A 12,384-nucleotide genomic window follows, 5' to 3' on the forward strand; every position below is an offset into this window, starting at 1 on the left:
TGAACATCAAATTTAATTTGTTAAACAACAAAATACTAAAGGAATCAAAGTAAAAACTTTTTAACGATAGTAAAATAAGCAATATATATTTTTAAATCTAAAAAAATAAATAAAAACAAATGAATGACTAATATCCTTTCATAAGAAATTTAAAATTTCATAACAGCTCGGCCAAACTAGTGAGTTATAGTTTTTTGAACACTTACCTTATCTTTTTTTTTTGTTAAATATAGTCAATCAGTACATACATATACACAAGCAGTCTCCATTATACGTCACAATGAATTTAAAGTTACATTGCTTGAATGATATAATTTGAAAATTGGTTGATGCCTTATACAAGCTCGATAAAAAAAAAAAATTTCTGAATCAGTATAAGTACAAAAAAACAAAAAAAACATATACACCAATGCATAACACATGATTTTTTAATCAATTGAAGCGTAAATGAACCATTTCCGTATATTCTGAATCAGTACAAAAACAAAAAAAAAAAGAATTATCTGCAGAACACATATAACATATATACCAAAGCATAAATCATGATTTTTTAATAAATTGAAGCGTAAATAAACCATTTTCTTTCCCCTCACAGATGAAGCAAGAAAAATCTCAAGTTTCAATGCAATTTCGAGGGTATTTAATCAAACAGCCTTTTATATATTTCATGATATAGCATTGTCAAGCAAATCCTAGTGAATAAACAGAACTTTAAAAAATCACTTTAAGACATTTTCAAGCCATTTATAAAAATATTTTCATATATCGACGATTTCCACAAAAAATTTTCGTTACTTTTGGATGAAATTTTTATTGATGATATGCATAAGAAAAAGTCACAATTTAGGTCAAGAAAAAAGTGTACATCACAATTGTAATTGTTTTTCCAAAAAAGCTCATTTTTTCATTTTGTTAAGCACTATTCCTCATTATTTTTTATTTTTCACTGAAACAATTGCCCTAACATTTTTTATTACTGTAAAATATCATTAGGTTTTTCTCTAAGCCTGCTGCTAGACCGATTTTTTTTTTAATTTGGCTCTTAAGTCATAGGTCACACTAGACTGATGACTGTTGTTTCAAAACAGAGGCTGATTGTAGGTTTTAAATGTCAAATTTTGGTCATCATTATACCAGTATGGAATAAGTATACGTCTAAAAAAATAATAAATTCAGATAATTTTACATTTTTTCAAAATGTAACTAGTTTTATTTTACACATGGATATAGGTGTCAATCTTTATAAATTAATGTTGAATCAATGTAAAAAAACAAAAACTATTTAAAAATGCTGTTAATTTTAAACCATACATTATGAAAATAGGACTAATTATTTGGATATTATAAATAAAAGTGATATTTTTTCAAAGATGAGTTTTCTGATGACCTACTTGTGTAGGTTTGGACCTAACCTACGATTTATAACTCACAAAATTTTTAAATTAACAATAATTTGTTAATTGTTGACAATGAAGAATAAATATAGATCAAATCAAATAAATATATTTGATTTAGGCACAGGTAAATAGAGAAAGCATCATATCCCCAAAAATGTTACTTGATAACTTTTACCTCTAACCCAAAATATATATTTTTCCATAAAACTGAATGGAAAATAAAAAAATATTCAATTTTACTTAATATAATCCCTATTTCCCTCATTTATTTTATGATCATTTCTATCTCTACTACTACATTTATCATCATTAGTCAATTTATCACTACCAATAATTTTTTTATTCATCAATTTTATTATTATTTCTGTTAATTTACTTGAAATTAGTTCATATCTGTATACCTTGTATCTCTGATTTAATTTTAGTCTTGAAAATGGTCCATGTGATTGGGTAGTTATGCCCACAGGTAAAATAAAAGATGACTGACTGATTACCAATAATCCATTGTATTCTTTAATTATTTAGATGGAAAGAAAACCAAGGTTTCATAATTCCCTTCATTATCAAGGCTTATTGCCAAACTTAACTAATAATAAAAATATTGAAGCTCAGAAAATAAAACTGAACTTGCACAAAACTATTGTAGAGAAATTGGATATAGCCGAATATGAAGAAGGAATGACTTTAATTATTCCTTCTTCATTTCAACTATATCAAATTTTTATATTCTATAAAATGAACACCCATGGGGAAGATAATTCTGTCCATTACTCAAAGAGGGAGGGACACCTCTAGGATACCCTTAAGAAGGGGTAAATAAAAAAAGGACAAAAAAAAAAAATTAAATAATATAATTATGTAAAATTGTCACTTTGTAGCTGCGATACTTAGATTAAAAGTAACTTTAATTGTGTATTTGCCTGTTAATTCCCTCTGGGAACAATTAATATTTTCGGCAGTCCTGAAAAATGAATCTTAACATTGCTATACTGGTTAGTACAAGGTGAAAACCTTTAGGTAGCTGTCAGGGGTTAATAAGGACTTCTAGGGCCACTTACTAGACTAGTTCCCCCCACCTGTACCAATAATCTAACACTAGTAAACTGCTGTCTACACAACTAGGCATACTAAACTGCTTCCAATGTCTAGACACTTGAGGCAATTTAGTATGCAAACTGTGAGGACAAATAGGATTGGAATATTTCATCTCTTATAAAAAATAACAAGGAAAACACATGATAATGGGATCTTTGACAGTCCCTTTTAATTCTCCCAGTCACTGCACCTACATTGTAGTGCTAGTGGTAAGTATGAAAAATGTAGCCACTTGTAGCTGAGGGAGTTGAGGCGTAGGTCTAAACAACTTCAGAACTGTAGCGGCACCGGTTTGAATCCAGCCTGAGGGTCGACTTTAATTTCTGTGGCGGTCCCACAAAATGAAAATTTCACTGTTCCCCCCCCCCCAATGATTAGAATGGGGTGGTGCCCAATAGATAACCCACTCCCCCTATGTCAGATATGACCAGGAAGGGGGACGTATAAAAAAGTATAAAAGATGTGAAAAACCTTTTTTTTTTTTTTTTGATTTTTACAACTTTTTTATTTCATTAGGATTTTTAAAAACTGTTAATAAATATTAAACATATAATAACAAGCAGTAATAGTTGGTAATAATAGCTTTAAATGTTATAAATAATTTGAGTATTCTATAATTGTTTGTAAATAAATTGTTCTATTTTTTTTCTCTGAAAAAGCATTTTCTGTTTACATATTTATTTATTTTTTGCTCCAACTGTTTTTATTGAGTAATATTACATTATGTTTAAATTAAGGACAATAATATTAATAGTGAAAAAATAGTTGATTTACACAATATTTATAGAAAATATGAACAAATTAGATAATAAATAGAAAAAAAATAAGGAAAAACAAAGTTAAATAAAGAAAAAATAAACATCTTAAACACAAGCATACTTCTATTCAGTATTTACAATCAGTCTAAAAAACTCCGAACCAGGCTTGTCTTACCACATGTGGAGGAAAAACAGGATTCCAGGATATCCCGTGGCTTTCTTCTCAACTGCAGTACATCTGGACATTGCCAGAACTCAAATATGACTATTTACACAAGGCATTTGAGGAAGATTTCACGGTTAAGTGGTGCTGGATAGGAATTATGCGAAAGGATTAAATTAATTTCATTAAAAATAAAATTGAGAATAATGAAAATTACAAATCTCTTGAATAATTGAATCTAATAATAAATAAATGTATTTACAAAAAACATTACGTTTTCATTGCTATAATTCTAAATAGAATACATGCTAGTGAGGTTTTTAACAAGATTTTGAGTCTTAATTCAAGTTTTGTAACAAAATTTAAGAGAAAAAAAATAATATAAACACCTACTGTTTTCCATAAGCTTTGCAGGCTTTATCTAACTTCTGACCGTCTTCTGTTCAGAGTACATTTTCAATTTTCGAAATAAAATTTTAATCACAATATCAGTAATATTGATATATCAGTAAAAGCTATAATATTATAATTATGAGGAGATGCAGCAGATACCGGAGTACCTCAACAGTATCTTGAACATAACTTTCAATGATAAATATAAGTAAGATACATACTATGACACTTTCAGGATCCTACCAATCTCAAGAGACTCAATACGAAAGTCCTTCGTTTCTTCAAATATATGAAATGGTAAGTAAACACAGATTCAACATAAGTTTGTGGGTCAAGTTGAGAAATTTCCTGAACATTATAAATTCAGTTTACCTCATTATATGAGAAAAGACTTCAGGAAGTAGGCTTGGGTAGAATTTTGAAAGAAAATGAACATGTCAGGTAAGTGAAATACTTTTATTTTTTACATGGAGATTGGAACAGTTTCAACTCTTCTAAACTTTTGAAATTCTTGTTGTTTTTTTTAAAGATAATACTTACTATGATAAATTTAAGTTTTAATAATAATTCTATTAGAAACTTCCAAATAAAAAAACATTTTACCAAAACATATCGTAGTTATTAGACAAACAGGAAACTTAAATTGAAAATACTGCTATGTTGCCTCTAAATTGCACAGAATGAAGAGGACCCTAACACTAGGTTTACTGGCGTTTCTCAAACACCTATTTTTACAAACACCCGTCACGTTGATAGGTAGACGAAAATAAGCATTTTCTTTAAAAAATCAATTTAATCAAATAAAGTTTGAACCGAACAATATCAGGCTTCATGTTGAAATAAATTGTCAATAAATAACAAGCCTTTCTTTTTTTTTCATTCTGACCTAATGCATACTAATTTTCTTCAGAGGTATACTCAGAACAATCTTCATTGATGTTGATAATTGTTTTTTGATTGTCTCTTGTTTCTTCGGCAATAAGCATAAGCCATTTTGTTGAAGAAGAAATGAAAAGATAACACACAGGCCATACAATCCACTTTACTTTACATTACATTTGAGGTGTGATTGAGATAAGGAATTGGAAGCATCTCAGTAAAGACTTTTTTTTCACTCCTATATTTATTATTGGAGAAATTTTACAAACAAAGCAAACATATAACGATTGTTAGTAAAATCAGCAAGTCCATCAATTTGACAGGTTTCGAAGAGATAGGTATACAACAAGCAAATTTCAAAAATTAGGAAGCTTAGGAAAAAATAATTCTGTGTCTTTAATAATAATAAATAGTTCTTTAATTAAATGATTATTTTATGATAAAAAATGATTAAAATTAATACTGATTTTTTTTTTTCATTTCGAAGTTCCGGGTCCTGTAAACCTAGTGTTAAACTCTTTTATAAATAGTTTAGCCCAATTTATAAATACGGTTATTTTGGGTTATTAGGCATTTACTGATATCAGCAAGATATTGATGCTACAAAACAATAATTATGCAAATAATATTGTTTTATATTTTTTTAAGAGATAAACAAATTTACAAGGTTATACTTTCCCAGAAAGATTATACTTTATAAATTTGTTATGTAAAGCAAATAAAATGCAAAGTAATTTTTTAACTTAATTAATAATTTAACTTAATCAAAATAATTTTTTTAAACAAAAATTGCAGAGTTGTCATCCCATTTTAGCTTCTTATAGGCTAAGAGTTAATAGCAAACCTTACTCCTCTATGCATCATCAATTGAGCCAAACTAACTGGTAAAATTAAAAATTTTGTTAAGATCAGTATCTTAACTATTTAACCCTTTTAGTGCTTTGCTGCACTGGTGAAAAGTGCCAGCTCCGATATATACCGACCCACACCTTGGTAGCACTTTATTACTCGCATTGGAAGAAAACTTTATCTCAAAAGCTCCAAAGCTTCAAATCCTCCAGCCATCTCATTCGGGGATGTCCTCTTTATTGTTTGGCATAAACCATTTTTATGAGTATCCTTTCATCAGGCATCCTCACAATCTAACTATCTTATTCTTTCTCTATTGACTAAAGCTACTATGCTGGGTTCCCTGAACAGATCCATCAGCTCATCATTCCTTCTTCTTCTTCTCTAAATTCCATTCTCCGAGACTCCTCTCCATATCCTTCTCAAAACCTTTCTCTCCCAGGAGTTGAGAATCTATTCTGCTTTTCTTGTCAAGGGTCATGTTCCTCCCCCATAGATCACTACTGGTATAATGATGGTTTTGCACTCTCATTCTTTTAGAAAGAGCTCTAAACTTCAATATTTTTTGCAGTGAGAAATAACATCTATTACCTGCTACTATCCAGGCCTCAATTTCGTTCTTTGCTTTGTTACCAGGCTTCCCAGGTACTTAAACTGGTTTACAGAACTGAAACTGTGGTCTCTGAACGTCACTTTGCTATTATCTTCCTAATCTTTTCTTGAACTTTTCATGTATACCGTCTTGTCTTCATTCACCTTAAGGTCTAATTCATATACTGCTTCTTCGAATTCCTGGAATGTTCCTTTTAATGCTGCTCGGGTCCTTGCGGCAATGACTACATCCTCTGCATATGCTAAATGTTGAGACAGTTGATAAATGGTCCCTCCTGGATTAGTTCTTATAGAACGAATAGCTACTTCTAATGCTATATTAAAAAGAAGAAGAGCCAGAGGATCCCCCTTTATCAAACCATTCTCCACAGACAATTGCTAGGACAGCGAATTTCCAAGCTAAACTCAGTAGGTAGAGTTCAATGGTGTCATTTTTACCAGTCTGACTAGTTTTTTCGGTATGCCTACCTTTAGCATAGCTTTTAAAAGTCCCATTCTGTCCACACTGTTCTATGCTTGTTTAAAGTCCACGAATAGCAGATGTATTTTATACTCATAGCACTTTTCCATTGCCTACCAAAGGGAGAATATCTGGTCAACTGTCGATCTACCATACCGGAACCCTCCTTGATATTCTCCTATAATATTTTCCATGAAACTGGACACTCTTTTATGCAGAAGAACTGCCAGACACAATAGGTTGAGCTTAGTAGAGCAAGGCCTATATAATTGTCACATGTCAACTTGCCTCCTTTCTTGTGTGTAGGACATATTGCTGCTCTTATCCAATCTTCACTTAAGAGGTCATAGGATCAAAAAATAGTAATAGAAATAAGGTTGTGAGCAGAGTGATCTGCTATGCCTGCTAGAACAGACTTCTCATGCAGGAGTTACATCATAGGATAATAAACTACTCCCTACTTAAGCTTCAACCCTATTCTATTGAATTTCATAAGGGATATTGGTATACTGTTAAGTTTTGAAAGAGCACCATAGGTTGTCCTAGGTAGCTATGGATCTCTTAGGTATCACAAAAGTACCAACATAAGAAGAAGACCGCCCAAGAGAGGAGATTTATCTACAAATATTACTTACAGGATCAGATATACATGGTGTTTCAACGGAAAATACCAGTAGTTTAATAGTTTATAAAAAATATAATTCAGATTCATTGATAACCTTTCTATTTCTATACGTTGTCAAGACATGATTTAAAAAAAGGTTTAAAAAAAAAAATCATCACTTTCTTATTAATCAGTAATGATGAAAAATTTTCGGAAATACTTGATAGAATCTCACACAATGAATTTTCGAAATATAACCTTGAGAATTTAGAAACAAGTTACTTCATTTTATCAGATTTCCAATTAAACAAACAACTTTCGAAGTCAGTTTAATTTAGGAAAGATATCGAGAACAATAGAACAAAAAACATTGGATACCTACCTATACATGGGTACTTATATTTTTTGGCCTGATTTTGTTATCACATACCTTGATTTTTTCCCCCTTAAATATTTCTAAAATGGATTATTTCAGCTAACACAGTGTTATTGGTAAAAAGAATCGAAAGTGATTTATTTTGTCGAATAAGTTTCTCAAAACTTTATATACATTATAATCATAATAAAAGGCATGACAATGATGTTGTGTTAAATCTAAAATGTTTTACCATGTTAAATATTATATGTATAAGACTGTGACAAGCCCTATTTTAAGTCATGTTAAATATCAAATGCATAAGAGCTTGTGGCGGATTTTCTGAACAACTTGTTCTATAACCTTTCCTTCCAAAACTTCATGGTATTGTTTACTTCTAAGTTTTAATTAAAGTAATTTATTACAACATGCCTGAATTGAGTGAAAGTGAAAGTTTGGCTACTGAGTGTCTTGTTGATCTTCTAACTTGTGAGGAAGAGAATCAAGATAAATTGCTTATTGCAATTATTATAATTGCTTTATTAGTTTTAAAACATCCTAAACAATATTAACACAATCAAAACACATACAATGAGCAAGTAACCTAACACAACAAAATGATGACAAGCTCAGCTGGTCTGTTGCGTGACGTCATTCTCCATTTAACAGACCTAGTGACAGACTCTCAACCATGCTATATGTTATATTGTTTTAACATGGTAAAAGAAGAAAATATTCCTCCATTTAACATAAGTTTTTCCATTTAATACACTTTAACATGTTAAGCTAAAGATCATGAATACCCCTCATATAGAACAGTATGAAGAATAATATCACATAAATATAATATGATAGCATAGATCCCTTTTGAGTGATAGATTTTGACGAATAGGGTATCAAAAGAAAAGGAATTTTATAAAGAAGTGATAAATATCAATCTTGATTCTTAAATTCTTACTAAAACTTTAATAATAAAAATTATTTAAAAAGTGAGCGGTTTAAAAATTGATAGTAGTATGTTGGTGGATCGAGCCAAATTAAATTTTAGTGGTTTTGACAAGTACCTGGATACGATCCCACAGAACAAATCAGGCCCAGTGCTATAACAAATGAACCATTTTTGAGATCGCACACGAATTACGTATGGGTCAAACGTAATTCTAAAGTTAGCTTCTATCTAGCCAGGGGGAAACATATCACGTGTTATTTTGTTCTTTTCCAAACCAAACCATAAAACACTGCTAAATATGAATACTTATTATTATTATATGGGCGACAGACCATGGAGGTCTAAGTCGTCGCACGATGCATTAGGAAATACAATGTGCATTTCTTGACATGATTTTTTTGTAGGGTGGGTTCGTCACTCCCATGCCAATTTTTTCTGAGTGCCACCTATTGGCTAACAGGCCTCACAAATGCCTGGAGGAAGGTTGTGAGTGAGTTTTGTATTATTTTATGCTTGAAAAAAGCACGGATGGGACCGGGACTCAATCTGACAACCTTTGGGTTCATAGACTGGTGCGTTGCTACACTGCTACCACTGCCCACCCCCTCCCGAAAAAAATATGAATACTACTCAATAAAAATGGTATTAGACAGATCCTGCTCAATTGGATTAACACAACAATGTTCAATGTATACTTTATTATCTTCACGAAACACTGGGTTTAGATCAGCTTAAATGAACTAGCATTTCACTGAACTGTTATTAACTTCCCTAAGTTACTCACCAGGTTATCATCATCAATAAATATTATAAAAATTATTAGATTTTTTGTAAACCATCATTTTGCATACTATAAAATAAAATGATCATTATATAAGAAGTAATGGAATAATATGCTACATTTACTGCCAGAAGGCAAGGAAGAGAAGATAAATGAAAAAAGTATCTACGAATTGAAAATTTATTTTAACATCAACTGAAATTAATAATTCACCTAACCATAGAACCAAAGAAGAAAAATCTGGTGCAGTGTGCACATCACACAACTATCACTTAGCATCCTACATACGTCCTCAAGTTTTGAATAGATGGTGTATTAAATTGAAATTATTACTATTTTTGTAATTAAAAAAAAAATCTAAAGACAAGGGAAGACGAACATTATGAACAAGCAATTTTTATTTTTCTGTTATAATAACAATTTGTATTTCAGGGTTTCTCAAGGTGGGAATAATGAATAAAATTATGTTCCTGTCAAGAATACAAAAGTTTAACAAAAGATAATAAAGCCGTAATGCAATTGGGAAAGATTGGGTTGTCTTGGCTATTCCCATTCGAATCAAATGTCTCAATTTTAACTTTTTTTTTCTTCTTCAATTAATCATAAAATTAATTAAGATTTTGTATTTAACCTTTTTTTATTATTGCTAATAATTAAGAACTGTTTATTTTTTTTTTAAAATGAATGGAGATACTTTAGAGGAAGATTTTTTTTAAATTCATTATTTAAGCTCTGTCGAAATATTTCAATGAAGATAAGACCTAATTGAGAGTATAGACAACTCCATTGTACACAGACATACCAAGTTTATTAAAAATCATTAGCCGTTTTTGAGAAAAATAAGAAAAATCAATTTTATGAAGTGGCATTTCCGGCCAGTTGATTTTTCAAAAAAGTTACTGTCACAGCCCAGGCATGCAACTAAATATGTAATTTCAGTTTCAAAATACTTTTAATTTGAGAGCTAGTCCTACCACACACACACAGACTATTTTGCAAAACAAGACGATTTGGACATCAAGACATGTATCACCTTCGAAAACTGGAACTAGAAATTTTTCATGATTGCAATACTACCCCGTACTACATATTTCATAAAAAGGTTAACTAAGGATAAAAATTAAGTTATTTTGTTTATAGCGCAATACTTATAATCTATACACACAAAATAAAACAATAGAGAAATGTGTTAATAAAATTTTTGAACCTTTTAATAACTCAGAATACATTCGACTCTTCTTGATTTTGATTAGAGGAACTTATTAATAATGTCCCCCAGGAATTGGACAGCTCTAAAGCAGAATATCCTATAACCTAAACACCCATCCTCAGAAGTTGAGCACTATTAATTCATACTTGAATGGTATGATAATCTTCATAACGCTCTTATGTAATGTACCACTTAAACCAAAACTAATTATATATATGTACCATGAGGTAAATAAACTGAAATGAAATAAAAAAATTAATTCAAGTGCCACCTATATAACTCATTTCACATGAGATTATTAAGTAACGAATCAAATTAAAATCAGACTAAATCATAGATGCCAAAAAGTGAAAAAAAAAATCAAACATAATTACATCGTTAACTGTTTAAAATAGCATTATCAAAATAAAACAGACATACTTGGCAACTATGTCCTTCATGTACTCTTGATAATCTTCATCGATGCTTTTCAAAGATCCTTTCATACTTAATCGATAAACAATTCTTATATACTGTCTCAGCTCAAGCCAACAAGATTGAATCATCTTGATTTCTTCTATACTCTCAGTAGTCAGAGTCCTATATTAAACATTGAGTCATTAAACATTGATTATTTAAAGATAATAAATAGTAAAACGTAGTTAAATAAACAAAGTTAGTTTGTAATAAAAAAAAAAAAATACTGTTATGAGTAATTACTAGACTTTTTCAATAATTACACAACCAAACTATAAATAGCTAAATCAATGATTGGATTTAAATCAAATTATGGACAATAATTATAATTTCAACAAACAATTTTACTAAATGCTTTAATGATAAAAATACAGACAATATAAGAATTCTTCCCTACTTACAAATCTAAGAACAATATTTGCATAATAAATGAACTTCTGACATCATAAAATACATATATGTAGTTGAATTAAGAAAAATAAAATACCTTCTTTCATTACAGGACTCACAGGAACAATCATCATCAACAAATGCTGCAGTATCCAACAAAGCAAAGTCATCCTTAGAACACAACATTGAAAAATTAACAATCAGCCAACAATCCTAATAAAAGTAATGTAGCAAATTCTAATAGCATCATAATTTGATAGCATACAAAAGCTAATTTATGGAGGAGAGCTGTTAGAGCTTTATCATTGTCTTTTTTATCAGATTCCCTCCTGATAGAAGGAATATCACTAGTCTCTGCCATTTCCTTATTCAAATAATAATTCAAAATCAAAACTACACAGGTTAACACTAGCGATCAACTTCAACCTTCTATGTTACTGTAAACTAAAACTCCATTGAGACTATTCTGTAACGCCTCGTTTATACCAACAAGCTTGAATACAACGTACTTTTTTATACATAATAAAAAAAGATAATACTAAACAGCCAATAAACAAAGATTAATTAATTTTTACGACAAAATAACTTTATTTAACTCAAAATTACTGGATATATTGCCTATTTGGTAATTATAACGACAACAATTCAACATTCAAGAAACAAAACAGAATACATTTATTTAAAAAATCTTTTCACTAAAGTTACTTCATTAGGTGTCTTTATTATCACTAAAAAAACATAAAATTTAATGTTTAGTAAAAGTAATGATCACAAAGTGTCAATAATGAATAACTGTTAAAACGATTATTTATCATTTTAAATATAAAGATTGCTACCAGTATATTGTGTACAGCGATTCCGTTTAGAGCAAAAGATAATTCATTACTTTGAAATTAAATATCAATAACATTGGGATATTTTGTCCCAATTTTTACTGAGTTCTACACAAGGATTTTTTTTCAGATAATCTGCTATATCTGAGATGCTGCCATATGACATTTTTCAGTAGAATTGGTGTTTGATGCCAGTTTCC

General features: G+C 29.9%; 1 protein-coding gene across 4 annotated transcripts in view; it reads right to left on the bottom strand.

Moving 5' to 3' along the window:
- The window catches only part of LOC106689570 (protein FAM193B), a 119,882-nt gene extending 108,074 nt beyond the window's left edge, over positions 1-11,808 (bottom strand). For all 4 annotated transcript variants that reach the window (XM_014434622.1, XM_014434621.1, XM_014434620.1 and 1 more), the window contains exons 1-3: positions 11,617-11,808; positions 11,449-11,522; positions 10,926-11,084 (exon numbers count right to left, since the gene is read on the bottom strand). In XM_014434622.1, coding sequence (XP_014290108.1) covers positions 10,926-11,084; positions 11,449-11,522; positions 11,617-11,712 — 329 coding nt within the window. In that variant the 5' untranslated portion in view covers positions 11,713-11,808. The remainder of the gene's footprint in view (positions 1-10,925; positions 11,085-11,448; positions 11,523-11,616) is intronic.
- Positions 11,809-12,384: the final 576 nt, after the last annotated feature.

This window comes from Halyomorpha halys, unplaced genomic scaffold (genome assembly GCF_000696795.3).
Source record: "Halyomorpha halys isolate HHAL.00 unplaced genomic scaffold, Hhal_1.1 Scaffold1396.1, whole genome shotgun sequence".
NCBI lineage: Eukaryota > Metazoa > Arthropoda > Insecta > Hemiptera > Pentatomidae > Halyomorpha > Halyomorpha halys.